We start from the raw sequence: 24,162 nt of genomic DNA, 5'->3' as shown, positions 1-24,162 counted from the left end.
AGCACCTTTTGATTTTCCATTTAACAAAAGACTTTTCAATGTGTTTTTGTTTACAGACAGCAGTATTGAGGCGACAGGGTCGATATGTATGTTCAACAGTTCCTACAAATGCAGAGAAGGAGGCCCAGAGCTTATTTGTTACAGAGGTAATGATTTTTAGTGTTTCTTCTAAGCAATTTACGCATCTGTGTTGTTTAGGGAATTTTTGATGTTTTTGCCCCTTTTGCCTTCAGCGATTGTTTTCAAAAATTGTCCCAGAAGTAACTGCATTTTTATGGGGAAAAGTTGAATGAGCAGACAAGCACACCCTAGCTCATTCATGGCTTCTTTCCAAAGCTTGAAAAGCCTGCAGAAGGACTTGTCAGCAGTGAGTACTTCTGATCCTAAAGCATACATTCGACATGATTCCTGTAGTGTGACTAGGATGATGAATTAGTTGTGGACTAATATGGGCTCTTATCCAATCATTATTTAATATAGATATGCAAATGACTTGCCCATTTACCCAGATAGAACAACTTAACTATCATATTATATCTTGAAAGGAGGATGGATTGGTATTTTTTTAAAAAGAGGGTAGGAAGTTCTTTTTTCAAAGTTATCTTGAAGACTAGTTTCACGTGTCTGGTGTGCCTGCCAGCAGTGTGGTAGGTAACAGAAAGAAAGTCATTTCTGGTATGGTCCCTGCTTGGTGTGTTTTTATAACTACTGTTGCTGAGAATTACAAATAGACACCATCTTGCTAAGAATGGCACAGCGTGGTTAGTTGTGTTTTAGATTTTGTCAGATTTTATTTTTTTTTAATTGGATGTTTTGAATAGAAAAAATACTTAACAAGTTATTGTCTTTCTTCCCACACTATACCCCCAAATAGAAATTGGCATAAAAATAAGGATGTTTTAATTGCCATATTCCTGATCAATACATTGTTTGGATATTCTTCATACAGCAAGCTATCTATACTTTTATGAGTAAAGACCTACCAACAAGACTGTTGATGTGGTGATAGTTGAAAATTGGAAAAATTATGTTTAAAATCAGAATTTCATTAAACCTGTTCTTAAAAACGTTTAAAAGCCCATCAGGATTAAATTAAATAATGTTATATAAAGCATTTAGCACAGTGCCTAGCATGTCGTGGGTGCTATATAAACGAATAAGAGTATTGTGCCACAATAATGAAATGACTCCAGTTGAATTCTTCAGGAATCTTCCACGTGGGGGCAGCTAGGTGGTGCAGTGGATAGAGCGCTGGCCCTGAACTCAGGAAGACCTGAGTTCAAATCCAACCTTAGACCTGACCCCAATTGCCTTAAAAAAAAAAATTCTATGTAAGAATGAATACTTATTGTACTTAAATAAAACAAGGATCAGCATCCTATATTTTTCAAATTATTCAAAAACATGAAATATTAAGAGAAAGTTGGCATTTTATACCTTAATTCTGGTATAATAACAGCGTGGATGGATTTATTCTGCTGCTTTTGTAGCCAACGTAGTTTAACGCTTTGATGCTGCCACAAAGGGTGGAGTAAAGAACACTTCCTGTCTGCCTTCTGGCCCCAAAGAGAATGACATAATAGCTGTTTAAAGTTTCAAAGAATATTGAGCATAGCTTCAAAATATTGATGTATCTTGATCAGAGGCATGGAAGCTTAAATACAAACCAAATCATTGTTGCCAAACTTTTACTGCTTCATTGATTTACTGCTTTTTGATGTCTAATTCTAGATTGAAATGACTGTTTTTAAAAAATAATAATTACATCGGATGTGGTTAATTCTTTTTTGTGTGTGGATCATTATACTTTTTAATTTAGTCACCATAGAGATATGATGTTTTCACATTTTTTTCCTAATGGCATTTTCATTTGTATGCAAATTTGGGGTACATAGACATCTTATTTGCTTAGGATTTATGCCTCATCTATTTTCTCAGAAACACTTTTGAGGCAGCTAACTCATGTTATATTGAGAGTACTTATAATATTTAAATGTATACTATGTATTTAAAATAATTAGAAATGCCTTATTCTCTTCTTACAGAATTGAATCAGAATCATTTTTTGCATTTAATTTTTCTTTAATTTTTTCTCAATTACATGTTAACAAAAATTTTTTTCTAAACATTTTGAGTTCCAAATTCTTTTCCTCACTCCCTTTCCCCCTTCTTGAGAAGGCAAGCAACTTGATATGGATTATAAATATATAATCATGTAAAACACTTCCCTATTAGCCATGTTGCAAAAGAAAAAGCAGACCAAATAAAAAAAAACAACAAACCCAAGAAAGTAAAAAAGTATGCTTCAATCTGCATTCAGAGTCCATCAGTTCTTTCTCTGGAAGTAGATAGCATTTTTCATCATAAGTCTTTTAGATTTTCCTGGATCTTTGAATTGCTGAGAATGCTGTCATTCACATTTGATCATTGTATAATGTCGCTGTTACCATGTATACTCTTCTCCTGGTTTTGTATCAGTTCACATAAGTCTTTCCAGGTTTTTCTGAAATCCACCTGCTTGTCATCTCTCTCTTTCTTTCTTTCTCTTTCTTTCTTTCTTTCTTTCTTTCTTTCTTTCTTTCTTTCTTTCTTTCTTTCTTTCTTTCTTGACTTGCCCGGAGTCACACAGCTAGTAAGTGTCAAGTGTCTGAGGCCAGATTTGAACTCAGTTCCTCCTGACTCCAAGGCTGGAACTCTATCCACTGTGCCACCTAGCTGCCCCACTCGTCATTTCTTATAGTCACAATCACATATCACAACTTGTTCAGGTATTCCCCAATTCATGGGCATTGCTTAAATTTCCAATTCTTTGCCACCACAAAAAGAGTTACTATAAATATTTTTGTACATATAGGTTCTTTTCCTTTTTCTTTAATCTCTTTGGGATACAGACCTATTAGTTGCTGGGTCAAAGGGTATGCACAGTTTTATAGCTCTTTGCAGAATCATTTTAAAGGAATTTTTCAGTACCCCACTATGACTGTGTGACTTCTGTAGTATATGCCATTTCATTGTGTAACAAATATGTCAATGTATTGCAGAGTGCTATGGTGACTTTCCCTTGATTTTAAGGAAAACGGGGCAAAAGATCTCTCCTGTTGCCAGCCAAATGGCCATTTTTAGGAACAAATTCTATTCTTGCTTCTGTGTGCTAACAAAACAGTTAATTGTCAGCATGGTTAGAAGGCTGAGCCTGGAGTCAGGAAGACCTATATTCCAATGGGACTTCAGACGCTCGCTAACTGGGTGACTCTAGAAAAGTTACTTAAGCTCTCTTTGCCACAATTTCCTCAGCGGTAAAATTGGGATTATAATAGGCTCTACTTCCCAAGGTTATTGTGAGGATCAAATAAGATAACATTGGTAAAGTACCTACTACGGTGTCTGATGTAGTAGGCACTTAATAAATGTTTGTTTCTGCCCATCCCTAAGAAATGGCAAAATTTGGCTGTGGAACATTTTGTGTGTTTAAATGCAGCCCTTTGTTCTAGATGGGGAATCACTTTGAAAGCTAAATTTATTTATAAATATAAAGCATATTTTAAAGTAATTAGGACTGAATAGACTAGAAGTCGAAAATGAGACCTAATTCTCTTATGTTTTTTTGGGGGGCTATTCATATTTGTTATGAGGGAGGGCTTCTTGGGGTAGATGTTAATGGGCAGTGATATATATATATTTTAAAGGACATTAATGATTTTATATGAACAGAATGAAAAAAGTATAGAAGGAAACATCAGTAGAGCAGTTTTGTTACAACCTTGTTAAATTTTTTATATCCTTATATGTACTTGTTAAATTTTATATGAAGTTCTTAAAAACCAAATTGTAAGTAACAATTCATACTTATATAAACTTTTCTTGTTCTTCTTTGTATACTGAAACGTTTGTTTTTACTGATAATTAAATTCATAATTTTAAAAGATAATTAAAAACAAAAAAAACCACCGTATAAGGAGTTGCTGAATGCTTTCTAGCGCCCCACTATAATGAGTTCATTTACTGACTTAGACTGATACAAAACACCATCCTAAGCTGCCTCCTTTATCTAAGCCTGGCTTCCATTTGGCTTAGTTTCCATGGACTTGGGGGAATTAGCAAAATGTTGTGGTCTGGAAGGCCAGTCTTGGTATTTGAGCCATATTGAGAAGCTCATTCCTGATCTTACTGAGTTCATCCATATTGATATCCAGGAGGGAGATAGATTGTGATGAATCTGTTTCTGATTAGCCAATAACTGATCAGAAAATGCACGTATGCTTTGCGAGATTGTTCAGATGAAATGCTGATACTGCATCGTACTACTTATCCTGTGTAGATTCAAAAATCATTCCTATAGGAAGGCCTAATCGTGTTGTTTTTGAGGGTGTTAAAAACTCCCCTATTCTTGGATGAATCTTAATGGAGATTGTGTATGAATTGCTATAGCTGAAGTGATTCAAATGAAATGTATTTAGGTTAGTGCTACTAATAGAAGCCTTGGCATGGAATGGTGTATAAATTTAAGAAAAGTGTTTATGAATAAATCATAAGGGTTACTATGAAATGGAATCTGTCTTGCCGTCTTGCCTCATAAGAATCCCATTCTAATAAAAAGAAGGGGAAAAAACACCCTAAGACTTAAGAATGCTCTTAGGAAAAGCTCATTGGGAAGATGAGTAAAAGTGCCATTTTCATCCATCTTTGATAGCCCAATAATGACGATTAAATGTCAATGAACTTTTTAAACTTAAACTGAGCTAAAGTTCTCATTCACTTGTATATTTGTGGATGGTGTTCTGTTATTCTTCTAAAGAACTCAAGTAACAAAAGGAAGAAATAACTATATTTGTATCTAGTTTACAGCAGGGCTGACCATAGGCAGAATTAAAGTATAAAGTCCTGTTTGGCATTTAAAGCTCTTCATAACCTGGCCTCTTGCTGCCTTTCCAGAATTCTTACATGTTACTTCTTTCGACGTGTTCCATTTTCTTGTTATGATGGTCTACTTGTTCAAGTTGTTTTTAGTTCTGTCTGACTCTTCATGACTCCATTTGGGGTTTCCTTGGCAAAGATACCGGGGTGGTTTGCCATTTCCTTCTCCAGCTCATTTTACAGATGAGGAAACTGAGGCAAAGAGGGTTAAGTGACTTGCCCAGGGTCACACAGCTAGTAAGTGTCTGAGGCCAGATTTGAACTCAGGAAGATGAGTCTTCCTGACTCCAGGCCTAGCACTGTATGAACTACGGCACGACCTGGCTGCTGCCCCTTGTAATTCCTCAAATATGATTTTCCATCTCCCATTTATGTGCTTTGCATTGGCTGTCCCTCGTGGCTGGAATACTCTCCTCCCTCACCTCTGCCTCTTGGTTTCACTGGCTCCCTTTAAGACTCAGCTCAAATTCCACCCTCTCCAGGCCTTTCCTAGTTCCCCAACTGCTAATATCTTCCCCTTTCAGATTACCTCCATCTGCTCTGTCTTATATCTTATATATTTCATGTATTGTTTCTCCCATTAGAATGGAAACTCCCTGAGGGGAGATACTATTTTTTGACTTTTCTTGTATTCCTAGCACTTAGATGGTGACTGGTACACAGGAAGAACTCATTAAATTCTGTTGAACTGACCGACAAGTTAAACTGATAAAGTTCTCCTAGGAGAATTTAATTCCTTTGCCCGAATATAGGGGAAGGTTTTGGTGAGGGCAGGTATGGTACTTGGTACCCCTGAAATCACCACCATTTAGGCAGTTACATATTTTACTTATGAGTATGGCCTGCCTTGGGCTACCGATTTTAAAGTGACACTTTTTTGCTGTTTATTTCCGCCCATATAGTGCATCAAAACCTACAACTCGGACTGGCACGTTGTGAACTATAAATATGAAGACTACTCCGGAGAGTTCCGGCAGCTTCCAAAGTAAGTAAATCATATGACATCATATTATGGGATTGATTATGCTGAGTGCATGCTTTATGCTAGAGAGGTACAATTTTCATGTACAAATAAATGTAAAGAGGATATTCCAGTCAGTTTTAAAAAAAGATATAGTTGGTTTGGAGTATCTTTGCTTCTGCCTTCACGAGTCAATAAAGACCTAGAAGGAATCCATTAGAGAATTACTAGATTATATTTTAACCTTTACCATTAGTATTTTCCAAGGCATGCACTAATAATAAACTAATAATAAAAACAATAACTTAGATGAAAGTTATTAGGCAGGAAAGTTAAGGATAGAAATCTAAGTGTTCAAGAATCTTGGAGGGAATGTTGTCAACTTGGGGCTTTGTGAAAAAGGGTCTGATTCTGTTTGGGCTTTGTGTTTTATTTGAAAAGAGAATCAAAGTACAAATGTTTTCCTAAGTGCCATGTGCCCCCATCTTAAAAATTTTAACCCTTGCAAGTTGTTAACAAAGTTGAGTACATTGAAGTTGACTAGTGGCACCTCCAGTGGGTCAGTGGCAAGATGTTGCCTTCAAGGGTGAGTGGAGGATGCCTCCATTGTGTTCATGATGAAAATTGAAAGCAGAATCTTACACTATCTTTTCAAAAAAGATTCACTGATTCCATTGAATGAAAAATAAATTTGCTTGAGCACCTATTCATCTGGTTTACTTTGTGTTGGTTTCATCTGTGAGCCGAGGTAACCTTTTTGTAGTATTCTCAGAGGATGAAACTGTTTATTTTTACTATTTGTGTGGTTCAACCACTCCTTAATAACGTCCAGCCAGCTTTCCAATTGCCTCTTTTCTAACCTCAACATAGAACACTCCCTCCAAACATTATCTTTTCCAGATGGTCTTCTCTCTGATTGTACTACAGTTTTCAAAATCTTCTACTTGGGGACTTATCATTCTCTCTGTTTGATTGATTTTCTTTGGTCTTCTTTCCTATAAAATCTTTATTGGGAGATAATATAAGTGGTATCATTATATATTTTGTCTTTGATCCACAACCACTGGTAACTATCACCCAACAATCCTGATGATAGAGATGGCAATTAGCTATTTCCAAAATTCAGTATTTTCTGGTGCGCACACTCCCCAGAGACATGAGATTTTTCTTCTCACCCACCCTTAGTTGTAATTGTAGTGTAGATTTAATATTTCATTCATAAATATAGTGAAGATTAATATTTAATACCTTAGATTCAAAACCCCACTTGGTCCTTTCTAGTATGACTTCTGTCTTCAGTATTTGATGTATAAGAAAGGTTTTGGTTATAATAGAAGGCCTTTACTGGCCATTCCAATTCTTAGAGCCTAGGTGTCGAACTAGAGCGACAAAACTTGGCCTGCAAACCTGTGAGTGCCATTTCTATTTGAGTTTGACACAATGGTCTTAGAAAATTAAGATTTTTTTTTTTCCATTAAGAGTTGGATAGTGCTGCCTGAAATCTGCTGTATTGACTGGTGAGTCTTTATCCTCTATTTTATGAGGGACTCCAGTCATGTTCAACTCACTCTACTCATTTGCTGGACTATTGATAATCCTCATTGACTGGATAATTTATAGATAATAAATGTATTGATATTTATTATTCATGTTAAAACTTCTTTCTTTTTTTTCCTAAAGCAAAGTGGCAAAATTGGATAAACTTCCTGTCCACGTTTATGAAGTGGATGAAGAGGCTGACAAAGATGAGGTAGGTTGACTGCATATTATTGTTTCTCTTTTATCTTAGTCATTAGTAAAAACATTTGTCAGATGGAGACTTTTTTAATTTTTATAACAGCTTGAAAAATTAGAAAATCAACCACCTCTCCATAAAATGTTATTTCTCATGTTTCTTTGAAAGGGATAATAGTGGTATTTGCTTAATTGACAAAATGAATGAAATGAATTTTTCTTTTGAACCTTACTATTCTTGTTTATCAGTTCCCCCAAAATTTCAAAGGAATTGACTAATTGGTTCCTAAGGCCTAGATTTAATAGGTATTCCTGCTAGGGTGGTGGCAAGATTTATCAGATTTGGTACATTAATAAAATATATGAGCCTCTGTACTCTATGACTTTGAATTGAGGTTACTCACTACTATGAAGAAAAATGGCAGAAATTAAATTTCTAGCTGGGCACATCTTCCCTGATTGCACTAAATTAATTCTTCAGTTTATAGAGTCACTCCTTTTAAAAAAAATGGGAAGAGACTATAGCTTAGGTTGGTGGAAAATATGCAAATATATTAAGGCATTTTTGTTGAGTCATTTTTCAGTCATGTCTGATTCTTTGTAATCCCATTTCGGAGTTTCCTTGGCAAAGATACTGGAGTGGCTTGTCATTTCCTTCTCTAGCTCGTTTTACAGATGAGGTAACGAGACAAATGGAGTTAAGTGACTTGCCCAGGGTCACACAGTAAGTATCTGAGACCAGATTTGAACTCAGGAAGATGAGCCTTCCTGACTCTAGACCCAGCACTCTGTGCACTATGGTGCCACTTAGTTGCCCCCATGTTAAGGCATTAAGTGGAGTATATTTAACCACATTTTTAAAACCCTAAAACTGTTAGCTTACCTAGTATTTCCCATATTTCCCTACTCATTTGGGATGTCAGCTGTTCCATTTGGAGTTCAGATGCTTTTCAGAGCTATCAGGTTAGTTATAACTGTCAGCCACTCACTAACAAACTTTTAAAATATCCTCTGGTAGCATATTCTCCCAGAATATTGTATTAAGAGCCAACATTGCATCCACATACTTTTACATAATTTTGGAAAACATAGAAATATTATGTATATGAACTTTATGGTATAAGATACTTGTCAAATTTAATATTTACAAGCCAGTATTAATTGAAAAGGTTCACAGGCAAGGCTTAGATTTGTTTTCCTCAAATGTTATTTGAATTTTTTAAAAAATGAAGCATATACCTAGTGAGATTCAGGACCTAAATTGGTATGGGACAATTGGAATCAAATCTCATTGTGTGTTCCTATCATTTATCCTTACTTTAAACTAAAAGCAGGTGAAAATGCACATCAGATATAATCTTGAAATGGAAAAGAAGTCACAGAAAGTCAATTTGAGTATGTTCGTGCATATGTGTGTCTAAGTAGGGAGGCCAGCTAGCTGATTGTAGCTTATAAGCCTCAAGGATTTTTTTTTTTAGCACCAGCTATTTAGGGCATCTCCTCCCCTTGGCTGCTTCTCATTTGATAGGAACAAAACCCTGTTGTGGATGGAGGGGTCATGGTCAAGGGAAATGAGCCCTGGCCCAGGAGTTAGAAGACCTGGGTCCAAATTACACCTCTGATGCTTTCTACCTGTGTAATCTTGGGTGAATCACTTCACTTTTCACTTTCCTCATCTGTAAATTGTTAGCATTGGACCTGGTGACGCCTGAGAACCCTTTCAGGTCTATAGCTGTGATTCTGTGAAACAGTAATCAGTAGAGAAGAGTGCTTCTGTGTTCTCCTTACTAATTTGCCTTTTGTTGCTTCACTTTCTCCAACTCTTTTTCCTCCAATCCTTTTTTAAAAATCCTTTGTCTTTTCCCCTGTTTTCCTTCCTTCTCATTCCAAACTGAACCCACAATTTTCTCCATGCTTTCTCAATTTCTTTGCCTTCATTCCCTTTCTTTACCTTTCCCTGAACCAAGTCTCTGGGAAGTCTTCCAAGAATTTGATGTTGTCATCTTACCATGTGGGAGTGTAATCTGAAACATTTTTCATGAAACTGGGCGTGAACTCACAACTTGAGTGGTCAAGCATGGCATGTACTTTTATGCAGTTCATTAAAAACTTAATTTTAAGAAACTATATTGCACGTCTGCTATGCTTCTGGGTATAAATGGTGGTTTTGGAAATTTAGGATTCTTCTTCTAATGTACAAATGAATGTTTTGATGGAAAGAACAGTATGCCCTTAATGCTCAGCATTAGATTGCAAAACGTATGTTCATTGACATAACAATGCATATTCCTCCAAAGTGACACAAAGGAGATTTGAGAAATGTGAGTAGTGTGCCAGTTGACCAAATTTTCTAGATATATAGCTGGGAATAAAGAATTAACAGTGTTTTCCCTTCTTCTAGGATGCTGCATCCCTTGGATCTCAGAAAGGTGGCATAACCAAACACGGATGGCTGTACAAAGGCAACATGAACAGTGCCATAAGTGTGACCATGAGGGTAAGGCAGTGTGTCATCCTGAAATCTTTTTATCCTTTGGTGGCAATGCTAGAAATGAATGGCTACACTGGATTTTATGTATAAAATAGGTAGCATGGATTCTATCAACTAGTCATACTTACTTTTACCTAGCTCACTCTGGTGATTTATATACCCTGAGCAGCCGGGTGATGTCTGGGAGAGCTGAGATTTCCTTCTCTGTCATGGAACAAATCATTACTACCTGTGTAGTATCATTTATGGAATGTAAATTTCTTGAGCTAAATTCAGCTTTTCCCATGACTGAAATAATGACTGCTAATTGAGCACAATACTGAAAGAAAAAAATGTTAATGTCATGAATGTGTAAAGAAAGTAGTTGTAAAGAGAAGCCATGAGCCAAACATTAGTACAGAGACTACAAAGACTGAATAAAGGCCAAGATTAATAATTAGATATACGGTATAGAAGGGGAGAGGTGAGAATAGTAGGAAAATGGAAAAGAAAAAAGAAAGCATGTAGAAAAGAATAGAAATGTTCATTGTGGTTACTCTCATGCTGGAAAGGCAATGAGAAATGTGATAAAGCATGCCATTCTAGTGGTTTAAAAAAAAGTTATCTGAATTTTAATTACTTCCATTCCTTCCAAAATGGAATTTATACCATGACTGCTTGATAGTAATATTACATCATATTGCTGTTCCCTAGATGAGGGAGGTAAGTATTAGAGATTAAATTGATTAAGAGAGTTAACTCTCTCTCTGTATCTCTATATGAATAAGATCCTGCAGTTATGTTGTAGCTCATTCTAAAATCTGGGGATGTTTACATCAGTCCAGTCAGTTTTGGAGCTCTTCAAAAGAATAATTATATATTTTTATTGTTTTAATTATTTGTAGACATAATGAGATCTTTATTTTATTTTGAAATGATGGCAGCAAAATTATTTTTTTTCCCTCTTAGTCATTTAAGAGACGATTTTTCCATTTGATTCAACTTGGTGATGGATCCTATAATTTGAATTTCTACAAAGATGAAAAAATTTCCAAGGAGCCAAAAGGATCGATATTTTTGGATTCTTGTATGGGTGTAGTTCAGGTAAATTTGGAATAATTGCATTATTAGGTTTTGTTGTTGTTGTTATTAAATTGTAAATGTGGTAAAGCAATTTTAAAATGGGCATAATTACCTTAGAAAAGTTGTATACAAGCATTCATTTAAAAATCATTGAACAACTGCTATGTTCAGATTTTACTGGGGAACACAATGAGTCTAAGATGTGGTCCCTACCCTCAAGGAGCTTAGAGTCTAGTGGGGGAGAGAAGACAAATAGACAAATAATTATGTCATTCAAGGCTGAAATGTGCTAAGGGCCTTAAGAGAGATACAAAGCCCATTATGTGGGAGGTTTTTTTTTTTCTAAACAGTGAACAGAGGGAAGTTTATTTAGCCATAATGTGGAAAGAATACTCAGCAAGGATACAGCACCAATTCATTTAAGCATCACTCCCCTCTCTGCCTGAGCCACATTCTGCTGTAGCCTCAGGGTCAGCCGTCCTACCCCTTACGATTGAATTTAAAGTCTGGAAAGGATGCTCTCAGTGGATTATTTAAACTAAGTTGAAGTAAAGGGGGAAAGAAAAAGGAATTAGCGTTTATTAAGTGCCTACTATGTGTCAGGAACTGTGTACAAACATTATCTTTTTTGATTCTCACAACAACCCTATCGGATTCAGGAGTTGTTATTAAGCCTACGAGCTATGATCAAGTATTATTCCCATTTTGCGCTTAATGAAACTGAGGCAGACGGAGATTAAGTGACTTGTTCAGAGTCATACACACACATACACACACACACACACACACTCAGAAAGTATCAGAAACTGAATTTGAACTCAGGTTTTCGTGACTTCCATGATACTCTACCCACTGTGCCATCTAGCTGCTTAAATTTAAAGTTGGCATAGTATATCATTTTAAGATTTGGAAAGATAGATTGTATAATTTACTCCCAGTTTTACAAATGGGGGGGGTTAAGCCTGGAGAGATGAAGAAACTTTCTGATGTATTACAGATCAGATAGATAGTAGCAGAAAGTTTTGTTCATATATATGTGTATATGTATATGTGTGTATGTGTATATATGTCTACACACACACATATGTGTGTGTGTGTGTGTGTGTGTGTGTGTGTGTGTGTATTCTCTTATAGATTCCAGTACAGATTACTAAAGGAGGGAAGGTTTATTTATATGCTATTTCGGATTGTTTTGGTTTTAGAAGGGGCTTTAGGGTTGTTTTGGAAACCAGATAAAATTTCTGGTGGTTTTGCATGTATTTTTCCCCATTTCTTTGTCAGGCCCTACAGGAAAATATGGATTCATCCTTCTTACTAGCTTCTCCCAAAAGGCCAGAGTAGATAGTGATATCATTTCAGTTCATCTCCTTAGGTTCTAGCCTGCCATATTCCCACACATGAGGAATGTGAGCAGAGCCTCTGTCTGTCTATGCGTGCTACAGTTAAAGTTGCAAGTGGTTTTTGGAGATCATTCATCTCATTCCTTTCATGATTCTGATGGAGACTCTTAGGCACCAAGAAGAGCTGATTGGTGGCAGAGCCAGGATTCGATCCTGGGTCTCTTGACTTCCAGTGAAGTGCTCTTCATATCACACCATGCTACCTTTGCATGGGGCTGTTCAACCAGGATACTATCACCCACCCATTTGTAATGGGCGTCTGTATATGGGCATCTTCATTTTCAGTGCCCACATGTGTGGTTGGGCAGCCTGACCTAGTGTGTAGCACCATGTCATAGATCATAAGAGGGTTTTTTTGGGTTTTTTTTTAATGAGCTTTATGTAAGTATCTCCCGTTGGCTGCAATCCCCTAGGAAAAAGTTGCCTCTGTTAATAATGCAATAAAGAAGCCTGGTGTTATCAACAGCATTGGTGGAGAACTTTAATGGTGGTTGCCTGGTGTACGTAGCTGAGCACAGCATCTTGTGTGGGATTCCTTTAGTTGGTGTTTCAATCGAGCTCGGTTCTGGAAACCTTTCTGGCTACTTTGAGTCGACCTTTACAATGCTAGCGTTAAAAAAAAAAAAGTTTGAAGCAAAACACATGTTGCTGTGTGTGGTATTTGGCAAGACAGCTTTTGCAGCCATAAGTAATAAGAGCCAGAAAAACAACAAACAATCTGGCTGATTTATTATATCATGTGAGAACCTTTGCTATGTGTGCAGCACTGCGATATGTAGATATTCTGTTGGACTGTGGAATTAGAGAGATTTTAGTACATGTATTTCAGAGTCCAAGTAGCCATCTTTAAGGGAAGACTCTTCCTTCATACTGCTTTGAAATAAAGGCACGGCAGAGTGGTGTGGGAGTATACTTATTTGCTTTTAATAAGTTGCATCAGGCCTCGAAAAATTATTGAAATAATTTATGCTTCTGTTTTTGCTTTTTTTTGGTGAGGCAGTCAGGGTCAAGTGACTTGCCCAGGGTCACACAGCTAGTAAGTGTTAAGTGTCTGAGGCTGGATTTGAACTCAGGTCCTCCTGATTCCAAGGCCAGAGCTCTGTTCATTGCACCACCTCACTGCCTCTATGCTTTTCTTAAAGATACAATTATTCAATGTCTCGCATAAGACTAATTGGCTTCCTAAAACTCCTTGAGGGTAATCAATAGAATCCAAATGCTTATTAGATTTTGCTAGCATTTGCTTATTTTCTACCCCACATGATAAGATGTGTTACAGTTCTTTGAGAATAGGGGTTCTTCATCTTTTTTTGTGTCAGTGGCCTCCTTTGGTCTGATGAAACCTGTGGCCCACTTCTCAGTCTGCGTTTTTAAATAATTGAAGAAAATGCTTATTCTTAGTTAAGAGATTGGTGAAAATAAAGATGGTTTTTTCCTCCCCATCCAAGTAGCTGAACCTCCTGGAAATCTATCTATGAACTCTAGGTTAAAATCCTTTGTTTTAGAATCACCAAATCTCTGAGGTAGAAGGTAACTATTAATTATCATCTTTAGTTCTTTTTTTTTTTTTGGTGAGGCAGTCAGGGTCAAATGACTTGCCCAGGGTCACACAGCTAATTAAGTGGTAAGTATCTGAGACTGGATTTGAACTCAGGTCCCCTGACTCCAAGGCCAGAGCTCTGTTCACTGCACCACCTAGCTGCCCCTATCATCTTTAGTTCTACTCTGTCATTTTATGGATGAAAAAATTGAGACTTGCTGATTTTCTCAGTTTCACATAGCTAGTTCAGAAACTGTCCTTTGTAAAGCTTTGTTTTCTGTCAGGTCCCCTGGGCACTTTTTAGATTGGTCCAAGTGAAGTTAGTTCTTCTTTAGATATGCCTTCCTGTTTCTTTGAGGAACAATTCCCAACTATTGGTTTATGTTGTTATGTAGATGAAATGCCCAAATTCTAAAATGATGTTTAGGAAAGAGTATATTGCTCTTGAGAAGCAACTTTAAAAAAAAACACCACAACTTAATTTTAGAAAAGGAACAAAAATCAATTTTCTCTCTCTTCTACCTCTCTCTGTCCCTCAAGGAGAGAAATCATCCTTCCACCCCTTCACATACAACAATACTCTTGTAACATATAAGCATAGGCAAGGAAAACAAATTCCCAAATATACCATGTTCAAAAAGTAGGTTGAGGCCTCAGACACTTGATACTTACTAGCTATGTGACTCTGGGCAAGTCACTGAACCCCAATTGCCTCACAAAAAATAAATTAAAAAAAATTAATGAAAGATTATTAGCCTTTAAAAAAAAATAGGTTGAGAAGTTACTTAAGAACCTTCCCTCCCCCTGAAATTCAGTCAAGAAACATTTTTTAGAAAATAGACTTAAAACAGATAAAATATTCTCACTACTCAGAATTTAAGGAAATCATAACATTTCTTCTGATTAGCCTACATAGAAATAATGGTTGTGTTTTAAAATTATTATAAGTAAATTATTAATTTGAAGATGAAAATTAAAGTGTTCATGTGTTCATATTGTAAGGGTCAACTACAATGAACTAAGCCATGGATTAGTTTCTTTTAAGCCGCACCCCCCTTTGTAAAAGACATATTTGTCTAAATCTTTAAATGTTGTTTAGACATGGCCTATCAAGAGCATTTGTTTAGACATGGCCTATCAAGAGCTTAGAATTGTGTTTGCCTTTGGACTGGTTAGTCAGGAAGCCTGTTCGGTCATTATTCGTTGCTAAGACAAGAAACCAGTAAGCGATCTTCTTTTAACAAGTATTAGGTGCCCTTGATGCTTATATGCATCTTGCACGTTTCTGTAACTGAGCATTCATAGAAAAAAATTCAGCATTTTATATTCAAACTCACGTACCCTATGTCTTAGATTTTTTTTCACTTTATACATATGACAACATGTTTCCAAATATTAAATTAGGTATGTTTCAGGAATTTGCTCATTTACCACTTCATACCACTTATTTTCCTTCATTCCTCCTTCCTCCTTCCCTTTCTTTTTTCTTCCTTCCTTCCTTTTTCTTTCTTTTCTTTCTTCCACTCTTTCCCATTTTTCTTCTTACTCATTTGTTTCCTGTCAGCACTTACTACTTTTTTAAGTTAGCAATTTTTGAAACTCACTGTAACATAATGGTTTACATAAGATATATTATAGAAAGGAAGAACAGATTAACTTGATAAGATTAGTTAACGAAATACCTACTTTACTCTTCTTGTCAGATACCTAAAAACAACATGGAGTGTGAGTTAAATTATAAGAGATTTTAGAGATTATTTGATTTAATTCCTTCACTTTTATATGTAAGCCCAAATCCAAAGTCACACAAGTTAGTGGGAGAATTGAAACTAGAATCCTTGTCTCATGATTTGCATTACGGTGTTTTTTATACGATATCCCACTTAAATCCTTTTTCTTACCTTCGTGTTAGATTTCCATGGACATTTTCTAGTGTATGCCAAGTATTGTTGCCTTTGAGATCTTTAGGACTGTTAGAATATTTAATTGTGTAATTGTCTAGCATTCCCTTTCCTGTTCCATGAGGCACCCCCACATACCCTACAGAACAGTGGAGAAAGAAAAACAAATAAATAGACCCAACAACAACAACAAAAAAACCCTCCTCCAGCTCTGACTTCCTGCCTCCTTTCCTGTCTCCCTTCTGGAGGTACAACTTAGTTCTGGTTTGAGCTGAGAATCAGTGATTTGCACCCCGCTTAGCTTGTGCTCACAAGAAGCCCCTCTTCATCCCCTCTTTTTATGAGGGGTGAGTTCAGACCTATAATTTCATGTATGCTATTATACTGACCTATCATCAGTGTGGGGACTCCCTTCACTGAAGTATATCTACAACTCATTCATAACTTAGAGTCTTCGACATTGCTGAAGACCTTGAGATGTTAAACAACTTGTCCATATATATCAGAGGCAGGACTTTGTGCCACAAGGCCTCCGTCCTTATACTACACTGTCTGTCGCTGTCCTTCTAATTCACTGTATCATGGATTTTCACTTTTTACCTCTTTGTGTAAATACATTAATATTTTTATGCTATCAGTCAGGTATAGAGTCTAGAAGTGGATAGGCATAAGTAAGAGAGGCAGGAGACTGGGCAAACAAGTGTTCCAGTCATCTTGTCGTAGAATGTTAGGACCTGCCTGGTTAAGTATTCAAGATGTAATGTTTGGTTTTAGAAATGGCATATAAATTTCTTTTTGGATACAGGAATACATATTATACCTGTGATTTCATCGGTATAGACAACTGGTGGTTGAGGAAACTCTCTGACCAATACAGGTTGGGACTTTCTGGGTAACTCTTTGAAAGCCACCTAGACCTCTGAGAAGTGAGGTGACTTTCCAGGATCAAACAGCCGGTTTGTGTCAGAATTTCCTGGTTCTGAGTTCCAGCTCTCTATCTATTACGTTATGCCACTTCTCTTTTAGATATAAATTGTAATAAATTTGAAGTACAATTTAAGTAATTTGAAAAATATTCTCTGGTATGCCATCTTGGGGTGGGGTGGGGTAGGGGAAGCAGTAAGAAAATTTAAAACTCAAAATCTTTTGGAAATGAGTTTTGAAAACTAAAAATAAATAAATAAATTTTTTTAAAAAGATTCTCTGGTCAACAGATTTTCTCAGTATTAAAGAAAAACGAATCCTTGGGAATTCCTGAGTGGTAAAAATGTGATACATTCCTTTTTTTCCCTTTAGAACAACAAAGTCCGGCGCTTTGCTTTCGAGCTCAAGATGCAGGATAAGAGTAGTTATCTTTTGGCAGCAGATAGTGAGTTGGAAATGGAAGAGTGGATTACGACACTCAACAAAATTCTGCAGCTCAATTTTGAAGCAGCGATGCAAGAAAAACGTAACGGAGAAGCTCATGAAGGTAAGTTGTTCAAGCCTGATTTAGTGATGCTAAATAGTATGTGATATGTAGTTTTGGGATCATTAGATTGTAAGCCCCGTGAGGACAGGAACTGTCTTTTTGTATCCCCAGCTTGTAGCACAAAGTAGGTGCTTAATAAATGTTTATTGATTAATTGGTAGTTGAAAGACTTTTCTTGTCCCTTCCTTCTCCTATCCCTCCCCATTCTTTTCTCTCTCCTCCACCTGCCACCCCCCTCCCTTCCTCTGAGATTACCTTCTGTCTATTCTTTGAGGGCAGGGATCCTGTTTTTGCTTCTCTTTGTATCCCTGGGGTTTACTACAGTGCCTGGCATATAGTAAGCACTTCATAATTGCTTATTGGCTGACTGACTGACTCTTTAGGGATTGAGTAGTGGAGAAGAAAGTAGGACTAGAGAAAAGACCTCCCACTCCTTCGTTCCATTAATGTAATCAAAGGTTACATAGGCCTCTCTTGACAATGAAAGAAAGTGATAAGTTGCTTCAGCAGCATTTTTTTAAATAGGAGAAATTAGCTTTCTTAGGTATTTTCATGTCAGGCAAATGATCTCTAAAGAGTTTGCTTGGAAGGGTGGTTCAGGCTAAGCTGGTGGGTAAAAGCCCTGCTTTGTTATTCCTAATTGATGTTATGTCTAAATCCAACAGAATGTGGAGAAAAGAAATTGCCTTCATGTCCCTATGTAAAATAAAGCATTTTTAATTACCAGTGACTGAGATGATCTGTTTTGAATTGTAGATGATGAACAAAGCAAATTGGAAAGCTCTTCTTCCGGTTTAGATAGTTACCTGCCTGAACTTGCCAAGGTAATCAATCATTCTTTAAAGCTTCTGGTATTGGTGGGATGAAATTAAAACGTTGCTCTTATTTGTTGCATTTGTTGGAAACTAGAATTAAACCTACTGGACTTATTAGCAGTTAGTTTTCTCTATGACTTATGTTTATTTCTTTATTTAAAGGTGAATAATTTAAGCTGCAATGTTGTTAGATCAAAAAAAAAAAAGAATTTTTTTTGAGTCTGACCAGTTTATTTTGCCAGTGACACTAAATGGCTACTCAGTGGCAATATAGCTTTTTTTTTAAAAATTGTACTTCAAGTCATTGAATACTGTTTTGCAAAAGCTAGCAGAAACAACCAAGACCCTGATGACTTTTTTTCCTACATGATTATAGTGATTTGCATTTCTCAGGTGTGTTGGTGCTTTCCTTCTCCATGAATAGACCTGCCTGCACTGGAGATAATTTCTTCATTCAAGCAAAAGGAACTAAGGTCTAGGTTTGGGAGTGAGGACTGTTGATAAATATCTCATGCCCTGGGTCACAACAATACTCTGCCTGCTGTTTGCTCAAGATAGAAGTGTTTGCTGGTTCTTTTAAACTTTTTGATGAGGAAGGAAAGAAAAGAAATTTATCTTTGTCTTACTTGCTCTACATGGTTGCTCTCTCCCTTGCGCTCTCTCTCTCTCTGTCTCTTTACCTTTCATTTTTTTTTTTTTTGGAATAGGGAGGAAGGTTCGCATTAGGAACTAAGTTTTGACCCTGAATACTCCTTCCAGAATTCCATTTAATTTCGGTACTGCTGACATACTCAGTGGTGGTGCTGTGGATAGAGTGCCTGGCCTGAGGTCAGGAAGACTCATCTTCTTGAGTTGAGTTCAGATGTAGTCTCAGACATTTACTAGCTGTATGACCTTGGGCAAGTCACTTAACCCTCTTTGCCTCAGTTTCCTCATCTGTAAGATGAGCTGGAGAAGGAAATGGCAAACCACTTCAGTATCTTTGCCTAGAAAATTCCAAATGGGGTCATGAAGAGTCAGTCATGGCTGAATAACAACATCCCTGATAGTTTGTAATTGATTTACAAAAATATAAATCCAGTATGCTGGCATTGAACTTTGACCTTCATTTTAAAATGGAGCTGCTTTTCTTAAATACCAACTTTCCTCCTACAGTGAGAATTTAGGTACCTAAATTTCTTTAGGGTTTGGAAGTAACCACAGTGTCTTTTTTAGCACCTACCTATTAAAGCTAATTTTAGTACTGCCATTGTTAGTTCCTGTTTCCATGAAGTTTAGGTCAGGAGATGTTTTGGTTTCTTCGTCTAGGTTTCTGTCTTTGTATTTTAAGAGTTATTCAATGCTTTTTTTCTTTTCCTTTTTATCACTGAGATCTGCTTTACTACTTGCTATATGTTACTATATTTTGAAAAATCATGAGTACTTTTAAACTTTTCATGACATGCTTTTAGCTTGCTGAAATATGTCTTTATGGTAGTGGAATCCAGAAAATAATTGTGTAAAATTTAGTCTATGAACCAGCTTGTTGCCACCAACTACAAAGAGTCCTCTTTTAAGGCCAAATGTTAAGTAGCATTCAGTTGCTAAACAATGAAATATAGTATCTAGTTGCTACCTATTAGGAAGAGTTTTATTTTAAGCCTAAATGTTTCCAGCTCTAACAAACTCCCCTGAGGCCTTGAATTTTTCAACCAAGATTCTTTCCATTGCCACATATTAAAAGAAAACTGCATCTTTCAGGAAGACATGACATCCCTAGCAAGCCTTTCGTACTTCCCCTGACTTACAAGGCCAGAAGGAAAGGTGGTCTTAATCCTGTTTCCAGACCATTCCTCTACCATCATTCCTTATTGATCATCACTCCTCCTCCTCCTCCCTTCCCTCTCTCAAAGACGGTTTCTGTGTATTTTTGTTGTTGTCTAGTCATTTTTGGTATTTCTGACTCTTGGTGACCCTATTTGGGGTTTTCTTGGCAAAGATACTGGAGTGGTTTGCCATTTCCTTCTCCAGCTCGTTTTGCAGATGAGGAACTGAGGCCCAGTGCACACAGCTTGTAAGTGTCTGAGGCTGGATTTGAACTCATGAAGATGAGTTCCTGATTCTATAAGCCCAGTGCTGTACCCACTGCATCTGGCTGCGTTGCAAGGACAAGACAGAAAAAGAACATGGATCCTGACCTCAGAAAACTTGTAAACTAGTTGGTGGGAGGTAGTTTGTGCTTCGTTTTAATCCCTAGAGCAGTTGCTGTGCTCACCTACATCTTGAGATGTGGGTCCTATAGTAGTGTCAATAAGGCTGATCTCTTTAGTCTGACATTTGTTTTTATGTTTGTGTATATAAAGTGGGGTGGGAGCAGTTGAATCATAAGATCATAGAAGGTGAGAGCAGTACAACAGCTTCGTGATAACTAATCCAATGCCACTGTTTTACAAGTGAAGTTTATCTGTAAGAAGTTTAGTGCGTGAACATAACTGTTACTAAATAGAATGAGTTCTATTCTAGGGCCAGTATTAAATAGCTGGAAATCTCTGAACAACAACCTTGTGTCTTTGAACTTGCTCAGGGGTCAAATAATCAGCATATCTGGTACCTTGTTTCATTTCTTGGACTTTCTAGTCCTGTTCTTTTTCTCCTATGCCATGCTAAGATGAGAGAATAAATGCTATGAGGGGAAGGAGGAACAGGGTCTAAATGATAAAAACAAACAAACAAAAAAACCGAGCAGATGAAATTGTAGAGGAATGTAAAGGGATGGGAGTAGATTTGTTGGTTGGGTCTGAATTAGAAATAGAAAAGAAGTAGAACAATGGGGGAATGAATGTGGGAGCTTGTTAGAAGTGTAATTTGATTAGTACAACCTCCTCCCTGTTCCTTTCTGCCCCTGTCCACTCAGCCTGTTGCTATGTCTTTCGTGTTTCCTTTGTGACTGAAGCATAACTATGCAGGATGTGATTGACAGGAAGTTTAGTTGAAAAATACTTGCAATCTCATTCTCTAGATTTTCCTAAAGATTGCTTTTGCTTATGGGATGAGTAATATGGGTCCACGCCCTTTAGAATGTTTTACAGGCTAATTGGGCTTTATTATTTATCCATTTAGTGCTGTACATTGTTATCTCACGGATTAAGGCGTGCGTCCTTTCTATACCCAAAGCTTTTTTTCTTCTTTTATCCTATTGTGTCATTTGCAGCCAAACGTGAATGTGTTGTGGACATCTTAGGGCGTAGTATCTACAATATCTGAGTTATATAGTATCCATATTTATCTATGACAACATGTACTGTTTTAAACTTAATTTTACTACTTCAGGGGTCTGTAATTTCATAGGTGAGGGCAGATGAAGATTGCTACTCCTTCCACATCTTAGTTGAGACTCTTCATGAGTTGCCATGGCTGGAAAAAAAAAAACAACAAACCTTATCATTTTATGGTCAGTTATCTGGTGATTAGCCTATCCAAACCTAAAGATACTGTGGTATAGTACTGAGAAGTCTAAATTTGGAATCGGGAGATACAGTGGAAAGAGCCCTGGATTTTAATTCAAAGGACCAAGGATTGACTTCTAGCTCCGTCGCTCAGTATGTGACTTCAGGCAAGGCATTTAGCTGCTCTGCATCTCAGGTTTTTCATCTGTCAGATGAGACAGTTGGACTTTTGTTGTTCAGCCATTCATTTGTGCTGACTCTTTGTGACCCTGTGGACTATACTATCTACAGGGTTTTCTTGGCAAAGATACTGGAGTGGTTTGCCATTTTTTCTCCAGTGGATTGAGGCAGAGGTTAAATAACTTGCCCAAGGTCACACAATTAATAAGTGTCTGAGGGCAGATTTGAACTCAGGTTTTCCTGACTCTAGGCCCAGCACTCTATCCACTGAGCTGCTTCCTCTACGTTTGACTAGATGACTTCTAAAGTGCTTTCCAATGCTAAGTCTATGAACTTATGAGATCTGAATTCAAATCTACCTTTTCATTAGCTACATGAACTTGGGCAAATAAATTAACCAAACTCTCGGGGGCCTCACTTTCCTCATTTGTAAAACAGGAATAAAAATAGGCTGAAGAACGTATAGTGCATCAGAGGGTTGTTGTAAGGAGCAAATGAGATGTTGTATGTACTGTGATGTATAGAGATAGGGACTGGAACTGTGATTTCATTGGTATATGGTGAAGAATTTCCCTTTACCCAAGTAGATCAGTAACTTCTCTGTAACTTATAGTCAGAGTTGCCTAGATTGCTGAGATGTTAAATAGCTTGCCTAGCAAGGGTCACAGAACCTAAGTGTGTCAGGGGCAAGACTTAAACTTGGGTCTTCTTCTATCCACTATGTCACACTATATGCCTTAAAATTCATATAAATATTGCTTATTGGAATTAAATTAGCTAGACTTTTTCTCCTAAAGTGGATGTACAGTCCATCATTTGGACTCTAAGGCTTTAATTCTAAAGCAGGCTTAACAGTGTGTAGCACACAGTAAGTGCTACATAAATGTCATTATTGTTATTATAATTATAGATTGATGGGATCTGCCAGGATTTTTGCCTCACTAGTATAACCTTTAAGAACCTATTGTCTCTTTTATGTAACAATTAGGCATTGGAGTAAGTCTTTAGTGGAGGCTTTCAAATTTAATATTTTGATTTAATAATTTAATAAACATATAACTGCTGCCACTACCAACAATTAAAGGTAGTATTTTGAAAGTTAATTTCTTCCAAGAATAGTTATGGGATAAATGATGGTCAGAGTTGGCTTGCCTGCCAGTATTATTGTCCCTTGTTGTCTTTTAATTCAACAAGCAGCATTTCAGCCTCGTAGTATCTGCTTAATACTTATTATTTCATAGAGGTGGCACAATATCTTCTGGTTGCCTTGGTTTTAGGTGACATCAGAGAGTTCGTTAGTCAACCCTGGTCACCACTTTGTGTGAAGATGTACCAAAAACAAAACAAGACACTCCTGCATTATCCTTCCCCTAACAATTTCTCTTACTTTTAAAATTGGGTCTGTGCCCAGTGAGAGTCATGCCCCTCCTAAATTGTTTTCAGCATGACATTTTGAAACCAGAACACCTGGTTCTGTCACAAGCCCAACTTGTTCCCCACCCTAGTTACTGTTTTTGAACAAACAACCCTATCTTTCCAGTTTCCACTCCATTATATTGCTGTCCAATTCAATTCAACAAACATTTATGTCAAGCAACAAATCTGTCTTGCTCTTTTTACTAAGTTGGGGCTGGGTGAGCCTCAAAATAGGGTAAGCTAGTTCCCAGAATCCTTTGCTCTTGGTCACTCCCTATTTTTTCTGATTTTCTTTACTCTGACTTTCTTCTACTTTATCTTCTTTCTCCCAGGAAGGTCATTTCCTTCACATTTCCGAGATCCAGGAATTTGATAGGATTATGATTGGAAAGGTAGCTAATCTGACTTTTTGAGTTGCATTATTCCTTATAGTCTAGAGACCTTAACAGCTGAAAAAGAACCAGAACTGGGTGTGGCGGTCCATGCCTGTAGTCCCTGCTTTTGAGGAAGTTGAGACTGGTGGATTGCCGGAGCTTCAGTAGGCTAAGTCAATACATACAGTGTCCACACTATGTCTGGCATCAGTATACTGAGATCCTGAGAGCAGAGGGGCTACCAGGCTGCCTAAGGAAAGGAAACCTGCTCAGGTTAGAAACTGAGCAAATCAAAGTTTCTGTGCTGATCAGGAGTGGGATCAGCCCATGAGTGGAGGTTACACTACCAGCCTGGGAGACTCAGTCTCAAAAATAATAATTTTTTTTTAAAGAACCATGGAGATGATCTAGTTTATTCTATAGGTAAGAAAACTGAGGCCTAGAGAGATTAAGTGAATTGTCTAAGATTGTACAGCTA

At 37.1% G+C, this 24,162-nt stretch overlaps 1 protein-coding gene across 19 annotated transcripts in view; it reads left to right on the top strand.

Annotated features, from left to right (window-relative positions):
• Positions 1–24,162, top strand: part of DOCK9 (dedicator of cytokinesis 9) — a 357,948-nt gene that overhangs the window by 193,101 nt on the left and 140,685 nt on the right. For all 19 annotated transcript variants that reach the window (XM_078147288.1, XM_078147287.1, XM_020963989.2 and 16 more), the window contains exons 3-9: positions 57–146; positions 5,817–5,899; positions 7,556–7,625; positions 10,011–10,106; positions 11,049–11,183; positions 17,300–17,474; positions 18,231–18,298. In XM_078147288.1, the coding sequence (XP_078003414.1) occupies positions 57–146; positions 5,817–5,899; positions 7,556–7,625; positions 10,011–10,106; positions 11,049–11,183; positions 17,300–17,474; positions 18,231–18,298 (717 nt within the window). The remainder of the gene's footprint in view (positions 1–56; positions 147–5,816; positions 5,900–7,555; positions 7,626–10,010; positions 10,107–11,048; positions 11,184–17,299; positions 17,475–18,230; positions 18,299–24,162) is intronic.

Source organism: Phascolarctos cinereus, unplaced genomic scaffold (genome assembly GCF_003287225.1).
Source record: "Phascolarctos cinereus isolate Bilbo 61053 unplaced genomic scaffold, phaCin_HiC Scaffold_7;HRSCAF=346, whole genome shotgun sequence".
NCBI lineage: Eukaryota > Metazoa > Chordata > Mammalia > Diprotodontia > Phascolarctidae > Phascolarctos > Phascolarctos cinereus.
Note: the sequence above shows the minus strand (reverse complement) of the source record. Positions and strands in the feature narration are given on the sequence as shown.